This window comes from Mus musculus, chromosome 14, assembly GCF_000001635.26.
Source record: "Mus musculus strain C57BL/6J chromosome 14, GRCm38.p6 C57BL/6J".
Lineage (NCBI taxonomy): Eukaryota > Metazoa > Chordata > Mammalia > Rodentia > Muridae > Mus > Mus musculus.
The window spans coordinates 20,136,337-20,150,182 of record NC_000080.6 but is presented as its reverse complement, the minus strand read 5'-3'; the positions used below and the strand labels follow the sequence as shown (position 1 = coordinate 20,150,182).

Sequence of the window (13,846 nt, the reverse complement as noted above, 5' to 3'; positions counted from 1 at the left end):
AAATCACGCTGGCTTTATGATGAAGGTGACAAGTAGGGAACTCGATTCCGTCCCCAAACAGGAGCCTGGCCTGGATTGTGCAGGCTCGGCTCCCTCTCTCCATCACCCTCCCAGCTTAGGAGGAAAGTGAAAATATTGTCTCTTGTGAGTTTAGGAGCCAAGTTAAAGAATACTGCAAGTGAACAGGGGCCACCTCCTCCCGTGAAAGCTGTTTCTCTAACCCCGAGAACAGGACGCCTTGTCTAACAGGGTTTGCCTGCCTCCCCCCCACAGCCCTCCCTTGACCCAGGCATGGCCCTCATCCTGGGTCAGCTCGTTTGTTCTGGGAGACTGATTCAGGCCTCTTCCTCACCCTGTGGGATCCAACCATGGCCAACTGTGCCTCTCCACCATGGCTCCACACAGTGGGAAAAAGAGTCGCTGGCCCTGAAGTTCGCATTCAGACCTCAGCTCTGTGCCAAGTGATACCTGGCAGAATCAGGAAGAGCCAGGCAGGTGATGGATGTGTCCAAGTCCAAGCAAGGGAGTGTCTGGCCACAGCGGCAGTCTTGTGCCCCATCTTGTGATCACCCCCCCCCCCCCCATCCTTGTTCCAGGTTTGGCGAAAAGCCGTGCAGCCATATTTCGGAATGGTGGGCAGGGGAAGAAACAGTAAGGGGCTCTGGGGAGCTGTGCACACCACTACCTTTTTCACCCTTCTTTTAAGACACTGTGCCTTTCCACGATTGTAGTGTTTCACGGGGTGAGGGGCTCTTAGGAGAGTGAACGCCTTCCACAGTTATCTGTCCTTGATGGGTGACTCAAGAGAACGCAACGCAAGTCACGGGGAAAGCAGGTGAGCGGCCGCTCCTGATAAGCCAGGAAGAGGGCGAGGCTGTGTGCCTCGGAGGACACCACCACCAGTGGGGTGAGGGCAGGAAGCCCGGCATTGCTATCCTCTATGCTGTCCTGATTTTTCAGTTCTTCTGTCAGGGGAATGTTTAGTACTTTCTGACTGATTTCTGAATTACCGGTGGCCTTTGAGTCAGCCTGTTTCCAGGGGAGCATTGAGGCATTATGGGTAGGGCTGTCTTGTGAATGCTATGGCATTTATTGCCTTTGGTCAGCCATCCACTTCATGCCAGTATTGTCCCCCTGTTAACCACGTGTGCAAACCTGTGAGAAGACAGATTCAATTGTTCACAACCGTACTCCCTGTCTGACATATAGTACTCCCTGTGAACACCATCTCCTAACCCTCCAGAAACTACAACTAGTCCTGAGTAGGGTCTCCTGTCCTCTGCGCCCCCATATAAACTCCTCCTGGACGATGCTCACCCCTGTACTAACCGAGTCTCAGTAGAGAATCTGCAGCGGCAGATGGTTATCCTCAAACACTTCGATGATGGCTCTCTTTGGTCTTGAGCTCATTGACTACCATGACGTGTATAGTCCGACACAGAGTTGGAACAGTGTGTTCCTTGTGGCCTGACCTTGAAACACAATGGACTAGGTGTCTCCAACTCTGGACAGGTAACACACCCTGGGATTTACTTTTTACCCCGTTTATTGATCTGTGGTCAGCGGAGACCAAGAAAGAACTCTCCCCCATTCTTGCATACTCTGTTTCGTTTTAGGTTGTCCGGTTTAAGATTTCTATCTGATAACAGGTGGGGACTTAAATGGTATTGCCTTTTCTCCCATCTGTTTAATGTCAACACTCGGGGCTCTAGACTTTCCTCATTCTCCTGCTGCAGACAGATTTTTAAAGGCTAAATAGCTGCTAAGGTGTGGCTTGGTACCCGAGCCATTTCCCAGTAAGTAGGTTCAGTCTCTCAGAATTGAAGGGAGAACCTGTTGTATGCTCCTGCTGGTCTGCAGCATCTAAGATGCTCTTACACATAGACTATGTAAGATAGTCTGCTTTCCATGGTCTCCCAAGCTTGGAATGGCAGTGGGAGGTAGGGCAGCAAGCGGCCTGTGGTCTGATGGGGTGTCGAGCGGGCATGTCATCATGGAAAATTCTTCGCCAAAGTATGCAGATCCATTTACACAGCCTCTGCTGCTTCTGCAAACTGTGCATTCCTTTGGAACCATCCATGCGTTCTCTCCTTCCCTCCAAACCTCAGTCATGCTTCGGGTGGCTTAGAATGATGGCTTCTCTACCTCTCCGTTGTTTCCACTCTCTGGTCCCTGCTGTCCTTGGCTTGGATTTTATAGGAAACTTGGCTGGGTTCCTGGTCTCTAGGCTGATGGGTCATCCCAGGGCTGACCTTGAATGACAGAACTTGAACCCCAGATTTAGAGCCCCTAATGGGTCTCTTGGGTACAGTCTCTGGCAGCTCTTGGTGTATGTAGCTCTGATACTGCTCCTTTGGTCAGATGAGTTGAGAGGTAGGCAGAGTCGGTGTTTGTAAGTGAGGCAGGTAGTGGTATGTAGAACCAGGTTTGGTATTTCTGGGAAATTCCTAGAGTAGATAATGCCTGCCCTGGGGCTTCCAACCAGTTGGAAACTGTAGGGACCGGTACGTTTGGATCACCTTGAAGTACAATTGCCACCTGTTGATCTGTCTCTGTCCCAACAATTGCTCAGCCCAGGTCAGAGAAAAGAAGGAACTCAGAGAAAAGGGAGCCTGTCACGATGAGGGACAGGATCGGGAAAGGTTGGTTTAGCTAGTTTACGTATCCTGATACGTATCCTTGGCCTCTAGGATACTGAGCTGATCTCAGTGGTCATCCTCAAGTGCAGTGGTTAAAGGCTCCTTCCCAGGTCACAGAGGGCTAAGGTATAGGGGGACATTGGAGGTACCTGTATTGAGTCTGCCCTCTTAGAGATAGGAATAGTCTCGTAGCTCTTGGAGTTCAGGCCCTGAACTCCACTTCTTGGAAACCACATGGAAACTCTTTGGGAGAGCTCCCTTCCCAGAAGCCTGGGGTGCAAGCTTTCTCAGCTCTGGGTGGTTTGAGGATATGTTTCTGTCAAATTTTCGAACCAGGTGCCTACTTCGTATATCTCCCTAGCTGTGTGGACCTGAGTAGATCATTCAACCTCCCTGATCCTCTCTGTAAAATGTTTCAGCTATATAATAAAGAACTGCTACCCACCTTGGTATCCTGGTGGTTAAATGAGGACACTTGAGATGTGTGGCTGCTGCTGGTGGTATTAGTTTGGGGCAGGGGCTCAGGTAGCCCGGCCTGGCCTTGAAGCATAATCCTGATTCCCTTCCCCCTGCTTTCTTTCTTCCTTGTTGGGTTTTGGTTTGGTTTGGTTTTTGAGACAGGGTTTCTCTGTGTAGCCCTGGCTGTCTTGGAACTTGCACTGTAGACCAATGGGGCCTGGAACTCATAGATTTACCTGTCCCTCCTCCTTAGTGCTGGGATTAAAGGCATGTGCCACCATTGGCGGGCTCCTCTGTTTCCTCGAGTGTTGGCATTACAAGTGTGTGCCACCATGCCAGGTTTATGTCATGTTTGGAATGGAGCTTAGAGTATGTATGTTTGCTAGGCAAGGTGGACTCCACCTTGGAGCTACATCTCTTGTCACTGATAAATCCTCTTGTCTCTGACCTTCTCTTTGGTTTTCTTTTTTAGGTGGTGTCTGATGCTGCGGATCAGGGTGTGGCCATCACCGGGAACCAGACTTTCAACAACTGGAACTGGCCCAATGCAATGATTTTTGCTGCCACAGTCATCACCACCATCGGTAAGTCCCCGAACACCTTCAGTACACCAAGATCCACATCCTCACTCCTCAGAACCGTACAGGAATCCAGCTTTGGTGACTGTAAGTTTCACCCTGGCCTTTTGGTTAGGAAGGACTTAGTAAGTCCCGAGTGATTGGCCATACCTATGCAACCACTTCCATAGGTCCTGATTTAGACTGTATTTTTTTTTCATTATTTCTGCATGCCTATGTGTGTGGTGTGCACACATGTGAGTGTGTGTTTGCATTTGTGTAGGCACACATATATTCGAGGATATATGTGTTTGGTGGTCCAAGGTTAACATCTAGTATCTTCTTTGATTGTTCTCTACCTTATATATTGAGATGTGGTCTCTAGCTAACCCAAAAATTCACCTAGTCTAGCTAGTTTGTTCTAGAGATCCTATGTCTGTGCCACCGTTTGTTGGGATGATAGGCCACCCACCTCACCCACCCAGCCTTTACATGGCTCCCAAGGTTCTTTATTCCATTTGGACTCTTCAAGCAGAAACACCAGAGTGGCTTGACGGGGAGAACCACACTGGTGAGATAGACTGCTTACTGCACAAAGCCCCATTGTTCTATGGTTCTGTGGCTTAACTATCTTCACCCTTTCAGGGTTGGCTGGGTTCAGCTAACAGTTCTTACGTGGGCTCTCTAGCATATGGTAGTCAAATAGTGGCTGCCCACTGGTCTGGAGTCCAGCCTGGCTTCTCCCACCTACTGTTTGACTCTTGGTGTTGACTGCTGGCTGGGGTTGAATGCTCAGAGCCTCTGCAGCTGGGCACTCGAAGGAGGAGTCTTCCAATTCAGTGCGTGAAGACAGGAAGCAGCAGTGGGCTTTTCCCGGCTCCCCCTGCCTATATCACTCTGGCCAACCACGCCACTGATACTCAGATTCACAGACTACACTTGACACGAGCGTCTTGACACTTGACACTTGACACGAGCGTCTGGGCAGAGGGATTCAGAGTGGCCATCTTTGGAGTCTGTCCTCCACACTGGGTGAGGGCAGGCATCTTTGTTTTATTTGCATAGCAGTACCCAGTGATCAGTGGAGTACCCGTGGGCCTCATGCCTGCCCACAAGGAACTCACATAATGGAGGGGACAAAGCCCCTACTGTAGAAATAATTGTATAATTGATCAGGGTCAGGGTCAGGGCATGATCAGGGGATCATACATTGATGTTACTAAAACCAGATCAGTTTATCTTAGAGTGTGTTTCTCTCAAGCTAGCATGTGTGTGTGTGTGTGTGTGTGTGTGTGTGTGTGTGTGTGTTGTTGTTGTTGTTGTTGTTGTTGTTGTTGTTGTTGTTGGAGGTGGTGGCTCCATAATCTTTGCTGTGATCCTGGCCTTACTCTATTCTCCTTCTCAGGTTATGGCAATGTGGCTCCCAAGACCCCAGCTGGGCGCCTCTTCTGTGTCTTCTACGGCCTCTTCGGGGTGCCGCTGTGCCTGACATGGATCAGTGCCCTGGGCAAGTTCTTCGGGGGACGTGCAAAGAGGTTGGGCCAGTTTCTTACCAGGAGAGGAGTGAGCCTGGTATGTTCCTAACCTTAGACACAGAGTTAAGGGGTGGGAGGGACCATGGCAGGGGAGGAGAGGTGTTGGGACAGGTGACCCTGGGCTCTGTGTCTCAGCTGGGATAGGAATCCCTTCCCACAGCTGACTTGCTTTCTCACCAACCCTGCTAGAGGAAGGCTCAGATCACGTGTACAGCCATCTTCATCGTGTGGGGTGTCCTGGTCCATCTGGTGATCCCGCCCTTTGTGTTCATGGTGACAGAAGAATGGAACTACATTGAGGGCCTCTACTATTCCTTCATCACCATCTCCACCATTGGCTTTGGGGACTTTGTGGCCGGTGAGTCCCTGCCTCCTTCCTCTGACCTCTGCCATGTCTAGTTCTAATTCAAGGCAGACCTTTGTTGGGCACCTGATAGATGTTAGTCTTTTCTCTCTCTCTCTTGCTTCTCTTATCCCATCCTCAACTCACTTGGATTCACCTTGAAGCTTACAGCAACACACACACACACACACACACACACACACTGAGCCAGGATGGCTGCCAGACAAGAGAGGCCTTCTCCCCACTGCCCTGCCCCCTCAGCCCTGCTTTCCTCCTCCTCCTCTGCTTAATCCCCACAGGCAATGAAGAGGTTCTTTGTCCGATTTGTGTAAAGGCCTGTGCCTGTCCCAGCCACCCATGCTCTGTGTCTGGTGCCTGTGGCCTGCACAGCCTCCTGGTTCCTAATCTTGAAACCATTCTGGACCAGTGTCAGCCTGTGCCCTATTGACCTGCACCTCAGCTCCCAGAGGTCACGGCGCCAGCTGCTTTGCCCAGGGGGCAGGTGGACGTCATGCCTCTGCCCCCTTTTTATGTGGAATGCAGTGAGAGGGCAGCTGAGTGGGTAGAAGGAACAGGACGCTTGCTTTAGTGAACACTCCTGACCCTTGCTTCACAGGCCTGCCTGCTGTCTGGATATAAATTTAGAGGCACAACCCTGTCGTTGTTTAGTCTCAGGGGCCCAGAGCCTGCTGAGGGGAAGGAAGCCTGTGGTATTAAGAAGTCCAGTGGTAACTTTAGGCATACTTTGGTGTTCCAGAGAGATACCAGATCCATCCTCCTATCTTAAGTGTCTGTAACAATAGCCACCAGCACATGGGACACTGTGTACTGAATCCCTCTCAGTCCTCAGGTGCCGAGCTTAGAAACCAGCCATGTGAACATGTGACATCATTGCTGCCATTCATTGTGATCAGGAGCCAATGCAGTATTGCCTTCAGAGCAAGGCACTTCCTAAGTCAGAGGCTCTGCTCCTGGCTCCAGGGAAGGTTGCAATGAGGGCTGGGGGTTTCCTCTTCCAGGCCCTTCCCTTGACTAACTTCCCACCGTGGAAGGCAGGATGCAGATAAAGCTCCAAAGGTTATTTTTAAAAATTACTTTTTTAATTATTATTTTATTTATTTGTATGGTGGGGGTTTGCACATGTGGAGGTCAGGGGACACTTTTCAGGAGTTTGTTCTCTTCTTTTACCATGTGTGTCCTGGGGGGTCAAACTCAGGTCTTCAAGCTTGGCAGCAAGCATCTTTAGCTCACTGAGCCATGTTGCCTGACCATGAAGGAAATCTTACCTAATTCTAGAAGGGAGAAGCAGCTCTGGAGCTGTGGGGTGAAGGTGGGAAAGACTTTCTAGAGTGTGTTGTCACAGAGGGGCATACAGAGTGTTGGAGCCACCAAGGACCACCAGAGAGAGGGTTACACTGAAGAGGGCCGAGCTAGGAAGGCAGGAAGGCAGGCTCCGTCTTGGAGGAGGGTAAAGACAGTTCAGAGTGGTTCTTGCCAGGTCAGTGCTTCCTGGGTCATCTCGACCCAACCATCATTCACAGTAAATCTGTTAGGCCCTCCCAGGGGCAGAGGCTGCCAGCACCCCCAATGTCGACTTTCCATTCCATTTTTAACTGTGCTGTGTGATGTGCTCACTAGCTGGGAGGAATAGAGAAAGGAGCAGAAAGATTCACACTCAGGAGCTGGTTATTCAACAGTTGCCTCAAAGAGCCCCCCTGGGGGGAGGGAGGGAGAGAGAGAGAGAGAGAGTTAGTTAGTTTTGCCTGGATGTATATCTGTGTGCCACATGTGTGCCTAGTGACAGAAAGAGGGTATCAGACTCTTGGAGTTACTAGAGTTACAGATGGTTCTAAGTAGCCGTGTTGGCACTGGGAATCGAACCTGGGTCCATCTGAGAGAACAATCAGTGCTCTTAACCATAGTGCTCTTAACCGTTAAGACAACAGCAACCCTCATGTGAATTTTGTGTAACAACCCTGACTGTCCTAGACTCACTTTGTAGACTAGGCTGGTCTCAAAACTCACAGCTGTCTACCTGCCTCTGCCTCCCAAATGTTGGGATTAAAGGTATCCACCATCACGCCTGACTCCCAGGCCCTCTTTTTTTGGACACTGGACTCTGTCTGCATGGTGTTATATCAGCCAGCACAGCTCTGGCCCTTGCTGACCCTCTGGGCTTCCTGTCTTTACAGGTGTGAACCCCAGTGCCAACTACCACGCCCTATACCGATACTTTGTGGAGCTTTGGATCTACCTGGGGCTGGCTTGGCTGTCCCTCTTTGTCAACTGGAAGGTGAGCATGTTTGTGGAAGTACACAAAGCCATTAAAAAGAGGCGGCGGCGGCGCAAGGAATCCTTTGAGAGCTCTCCACACTCCCGGAAGGCCCTACAGATGGCTGGAAGTACAGCATCCAAGGACGTCAACATCTTCAGCTTCCTATCCAAAAAGGAGGAGACCTACAATGACCTCATCAAACAGATTGGGAAGAAGGCAATGAAAACAAGTGGGGGAGGGGAGAGGGTCCCAGGACCTGGACACGGGCTGGGACCTCAAGGGGATAGACTACCCACCATCCCTGCATCCCTGGCACCTTTGGTGGTCTATTCCAAGAATCGGGTGCCCAGCTTGGAAGAGGTATCTCAGACTCTAAAAAACAAGGGACATGTGTCAAGGCCACTTGGTGAGGAGGCTGGGGCACAGGCCCCCAAGGATAGTTACCAAACCTCTGAAGTGTTTATTAACCAACTGGACCGTATCAGTGAGGAGGGAGAGCCGTGGGAAGCCCTGGACTACCACCCGCTCATCTTCCAAAATGCCAACATTACCTTTGAAAATGAAGAAACCGGCCTCTCAGACGAGGAGACCTCTAAGTCTTCTGTGGAGGACAACCTGACCTCAAAGGAGCAGCCTGAACAGGGACCCATGGCTGAGGCACCCTTGAGCAGCACGGGTGAATTCCCTTCATCCGATGAGTCCACCTTCACCAGCACCGAGTCAGAGCTCTCCGTGCCTTACGAGCAGCTGATGAACGAATACAACAAGGCAGATAACCCCAGGGGCACGTGAGGTGGGCCTGGCTCCCCACTTGCTTTCCAGTGGCTTCCTCTCACGAGGATTGTCCTGTGATGGCCAGACCCCAGGGAGAAGGCTCTGGAAATGAGATGGGGAGCCAGGGACCTGCCTTTCCTTCTGTCCTCTCCACTTGGTTGCTTCCATGGGATGTGGTGTTGGCCCAGGACAGGCCTCCGTTCTGTGGCCCAGTAGGGAGGCTGCTGTCCTGGGCCTGCCCGGCAGGTGTATTGCTGATTCAGGCACGTAGGCCGCAACACTCACCCTGGAGGTCCTGGGTTTGCTGCTTGTGTCTTCCCCCATCACTCGGTTGACTGTTGTACGGTTCTCTGAGGCCAGGAGCTTCAGCTGAGTTCACCAGTGTTAATGGGCAACGCCCTTGTGCCTTGCACTAAGCTAGACATTTGGAAGGAGGAGCTCATAAGACCCAGGTTTGGCATGTGGTTCTCGGGTGTTCTGGGAAAGCACAGATATGATGGGGTTTGGGGCCTCTCAGTACCCCAGCAGTAGCAGGACCTGCTTGCCCAAGTAGGCATCACTGCCCAGCAAGCCCCTTACTGCAAACCTCAGGGCAGGGGATGTAGGGGAGAGCTATGTGTGTCCTCTGTGTGGAGTCATGCCCACCTCAGATTCCCTCTGAACAACAACAGCAGGCCAAAGGGTCCCTGTGCCCCGAAAGTGCAGAAGAAAGATGGAGCCTCCGGATGTGGTCAGGGAGCTCAGAGATGAGGTGCAGGCCCCTCAGCCCCAGCCTAGGCACCCATACTCCCAGCCCACCGTCTCATTTCAGAGAGATTCTCTCACTGCCTCTCCCTCCTCTCTTAGTGGGGGCCAAATTGTTCTTGGCTCATAGAACTGTGAATTGAGCCCCCCCCTCCAGCCACTATATGGTATTAGCATGTGTAACTGCCAATCAATGGGCATGCGTGTGCACATTTGGGCTGGGGAGAAAAGAAAATGTGAATCTTACTGGTCCAGTTCCTAGCGAGGTCTGGGAACTAGCTGCTGTATATGTCCTTGATGCTCAGCCCACTCTGGCCTAAATGCTTTTTGTTATTAATATTTTTTAATGAACTGTTATTTTTATACCCAGAGCCAGTAAAGAACAGGGTCCCTGCCATTAGAATGGAGGTCTGTCAGGCACTCTGTTGTCCTTCCAACTCAGCTTGTCCTTTGTCAAGCCAAGGTCTAGCTACGGAGGGGCAGGCGCAGGTCTCGGGTGAGGGGCAGCTGATAACCTGCCTCAGCCCCTTCCCCTGCTGTGTGCATTTGCGGAGGGGCATATAGGGCCAGAGCCCCCACACGTTAGGACAGTGAGAGGTGTGTATCCATACCTCCACCATTATCAAAGCGGTTGTAGAGGCCACAGCAGCCTCGGTGGGGGGAAGAGCCAGGCTCCTGTGAGAGGACCTCAGCTGAATGTCCTGGCGGCACACCAACCACGCTGTGTGCATGTGCCGATGGTGAAGGCAGATGTAATTTATTTTAACATTTTTTTACAATAAAACACATGAACAAGCCCACTTGGTGTGTGGTATGTTTGCGGTGGGAGCACGGTGGGGCCGTGGGGTGGGCAAGGACAGGCTGATGTCTGTAGGTCAGAAGGATCAGTATAGAGCTGAAGTGGAGATTTAGGAGAAAAACATAAGCAAGAACATCTAGGAGCGGGGCAAAGGAGATGGTCTTCTGACTTACTCTGGCGCCGTGACAATATTCTGCCCCAAAGCAACCTGAGGAAAAGTTATTTGGCTTACATATTTCCATCATCAAGGGCAGCCAGGGCGAGAACCTGGAGGCAGGAACTATAAAAGCCATCTTTTGCTGGCTTGATTTATGACTCATTACAGCCTCATGCTTAGCCTGAGTTTTTCATACAGCCCAGGACCACCCGCCTAGGGATGGTGCTACCCACACTGGGCTGAACTCTTCTTCCTGAATTGTAATCAAAACCGTCTCCCAAGGCTGTGCCTCATTCCTCAGTGATGGCTGCCCCCCCCCCCCGCCCGCATCCCCCCCCCTTCCAGTCAGAGAGGGGCATCAACTGGACAATTAAGGCCAGGTCAGGTCAGGGAGGATGTATGGCCAAGTCTGCCCCTCACTAGCTTCCAGACACCTTTCTACAGACTTTACACCCAGTAAAACACAAAGTAACACCTTTGTACCTTACAGCAGTCCTGCCCTAGAAGCAAAGGGAGCAGGAGGCAGACAGGTGTCTGAGGCACCAAGTTGTGCAGACAGTAAAAATGGAGACGTTGGCTTTGAATCCAGGCAGCACAGTTCCTGGCTAGTCCACAGCCAATGTGCCGGGATGAGAAGATGGCTAGTGGGGTTTGATTGTTCTGACATCACTAGACGGGCCTCACAGCTCCAGCTGGGTGAATCAGAACTTTCCCAACGTAAGGAGTTTGGAAGCAGAGACATGAGCACCCTGTTTAAAACCTGTGACCTGGAAAGATGACTCATGGGTAACATTTGCCAAGTGGCCCTGACTGCAGTTTGGTCCCCAGCGTACACTTAAAAAGCCACATGAGGTGCCCAGAGCCCCAGCAGTCCCACAGTGAGATTGGAGTTGGAAACGGGAATCAGATGGATGCTTTATCCATAGCACAAGGGCAAGAGTACTGAGACCCTACCTCCAAAACAAGGTGGAAAGAGAACTACTCTGGGAAAGTCCTGGCCTACCTGTACATACATGTGCCTGGATTGGTCATTCACACCTGTGATCCAACCCGCTGTGCCATCTTCCCAGCCGCTGTGCCATTTCTATAAAGAATCCTGAGATTTGGATGGCCCAGAGTGGTCCTGGAAACAACACCGCACAGATAATGTACAGTTGAATTGAAAATCCTTCCCGTCTGCCTATTCATTTCTTCCCTCCCTCTCCTCCCTCATGCCCTCCCCCTCGGCCCACACGAGTGCACTCAGATGCATAGGTCCAAGGCTTTCTGGTTTGACTTTGTCCTTAAGATAACAGCATCGTAACGCCAACATTCTTTATTTAGCATCAGGTGGCTTCACAAACTGCCGATTGCTGTTTAAAACAGCATAGCCCTTCAGCCCCAGCAGCGCCAATTACTGTGTGCTGGAGATGGGACTTGGGGATTACCTTTCAGGGACAGAGCTGAAGGGGACACTGACAGATTATGGACACACACCGAGGAAGGCTGAGCTCTTGTCTTCCTATGCTGAGCTTAATCTGGAGCGTTCTGAAGCAGGAGGCTGGACCGAAGCTGGATAGAAGGTAGAGCAGAGCCCTGGCCAGGCTCCCCCACTTCCTGAGAGGTCTTGGACAGAGAAAGGGGGTGCTTCAGGAGTGAGGGATGGGTTGTGGAGGTGGAAGCAGTGAGCTGGCCCCAGGCTCAGAAGTCGCTGGGCACTCTGGCAGGCACAGCCCTCCCTCCATTGAAGCCACTGAATTAGCCCTAGCCTGGGGCAGTGCTCCAGATGGGCGAGATCAATAGACTCAATGGAAGTCCATGGTGCTGGTCCTCCCAGCAGCCTCTAGGTTCTGCTGCCTCCAGAAGCCAGCCTTCCAGCCCTGGCCTGAGATAGCTCCCTACTCTCCCTCAGTATCATTGCACTCTCTGCCGCCACTGTTAACTGGTCACCTGCTGTGCGCTAGGTTAGGTGTAGGCACTTCTGGTGCAGCTAGGTGTGGGACTGACAAATGGCCCTGCATCCAGGGAGCAAAAATGGTGTCTGTCCTAGTGTAGGTGGGTGATGGGTATTGATACCCCCCAAGATTTCTTTTCTAATTTTAAATTATGTGTATGTGGGTATGCACATATGTGTGCAGGTACTTGAGAAGGCCAGAAGAGAGTATCACGTCTCTTGGAGCTGGAGTTACAGGTGACTTTGAGCTGCCTGATGTGTGTGCTGGGAACGCCACAAGAGCAGTATATGCCCTTAACTGCTGAGCCTTCTCTAGCTCCTGGGACTTCAAAACAAAAACGAAACAAAACAAGAAATATTATTTTATTAATTCTTTGGGAATCCCATGCATGCATTTAACAATTTTGATTATATTTCCCCCCTCTTCCTACCCCTAATTCTTCCCAGATCTATTCCACACCCCCACCTCCTCTCCCAACTTCATAGCCTCATTTTTTAAAAACAACCCATTAAGTCCAATTTGTACAAATGGGGGGAGGGGAGCATTGGAGCAAGACAGACCTACCGGGGCCACACCTTTAAAGAAAACGGACTCTGCCTCCTTTTTAGTGACCACTTGTCAACAGCTCCTTAGTTTGGGCTGGGGGCTGGTGAGCCCATCCCCACCCGTGCTGGAAGGTTGGCTGGATTGATCTTGTGCTGTGGTTGAGTTCATGAGTGTGCTGGCCCTGTAGTGTTCATCCAAAAGATGTCGCTTGCCCCGTTCTCCCTGACCTCCAGCTCGTACAGTCTTTCTGCCCCCTCTTCCGTGATGTTCCCTGAGCCTTGGGGGAGGGGTTATGCTATAGCTGTCTCCTTTGTGGCTGAGCACTACAGAGCACTTTTTCTCTGCACTGTGGGGCTGTGATTTTTTGCATTAACCAGCATGCACTGTGTTAAAAAGCCTTAAGCTCTCTTTTATCTATGCCTTTTAATCCTAACGTGTTATTAACTTCATCTTACAAATGAAGAAGCAGAAGAGAGCAATTTTCCCCAAGTTCAAACAGCTATGAGGTGGCAGAAAACACCTGCTCAGACTTGTGTTCCTGTCCCTCACACTGCCCTCTGGCAGTTATGAATCTGATAGGGAAGACACCCCAAAGTCTGTTGGAGGTGGCGGAGGCTCTGACCTTCAAAGAGTCTGTAATCTGAGGGGGAGGGAGACCAGATATGGAGAAACCAACACGTATACTCTATCCCAGCTGCCTCTCTACCACCACCTCCTCCTCCTCCTCCTCCTCCTCCTCCTCCTTCTTCTTCTTCTTCTTTTTTTTTTTTTTTTTTTTTTTTTTTTGGTTTTTCAAGACAGGGTTTCTCTGTATAGCCCTGGCTGTCCTGGAACTCACTTTGTAGACCAGGCTGGCCTTGAACTCAGAAATCCACCTGCCTCTGCCTCCCAAGTGCTGGGATTAAAGGCGTGTGCCACCTCTCTACCTTCTTGTGAGACCCCAGAAGAATCACCATTGTTCAGGAGGACTAAACAAACAAACAAACAAACATAAGCCTGCTTGGGTGTCACCTCATCCTAGAATGGGCTTGGCAGGGGCAGGGTTGCTTGGGAAGTTTCTGAAGCCAAGGCTACCATGTGGGAA

At 51.0% G+C, this 13,846-nt stretch overlaps 1 protein-coding gene and 1 long non-coding RNA gene across 5 annotated transcripts in view; one reads left to right on the top strand and one right to left on the bottom strand.

Annotated features, from left to right (window-relative positions):
• Positions 1–10,126, top strand: part of Kcnk5 (potassium channel, subfamily K, member 5) — a 41,726-nt gene extending 31,600 nt beyond the window's left edge. The window contains exons 2-5 of one of the 2 annotated variants that reach the window (NM_021542.4): positions 3,571–3,682; positions 5,061–5,227; positions 5,380–5,548; positions 7,726–10,125. In NM_021542.4, the coding sequence (NP_067517.1) occupies positions 3,571–3,682; positions 5,061–5,227; positions 5,380–5,548; positions 7,726–8,600 (1,323 nt within the window). In that variant the 3' untranslated portion in view covers positions 8,601–10,125. The other variant, XM_006518590.3, reaches the window with a different exon arrangement.
• A 64-nt stretch (positions 10,127–10,190) lies between these two features.
• Positions 10,191–12,380, bottom strand: Gm52125. 3 transcript variants are annotated; one of them, XR_003951160.1, is made up of 4 exons: positions 11,710–12,380; positions 11,286–11,405; positions 10,766–11,049; positions 10,191–10,333 (listed from the first exon to the last, which is right to left on the bottom strand). It is a non-coding gene; the product is annotated as a predicted gene, 52125 (long non-coding RNA). The 3 variants fall into 3 exon arrangements; XR_003951159.1 differs by having other exon boundaries at positions 10,766–11,405; XR_003951161.1 differs by having other exon boundaries at positions 10,766–11,405; positions 11,759–12,380.
• Positions 12,381–13,846: the final 1,466 nt, after the last annotated feature.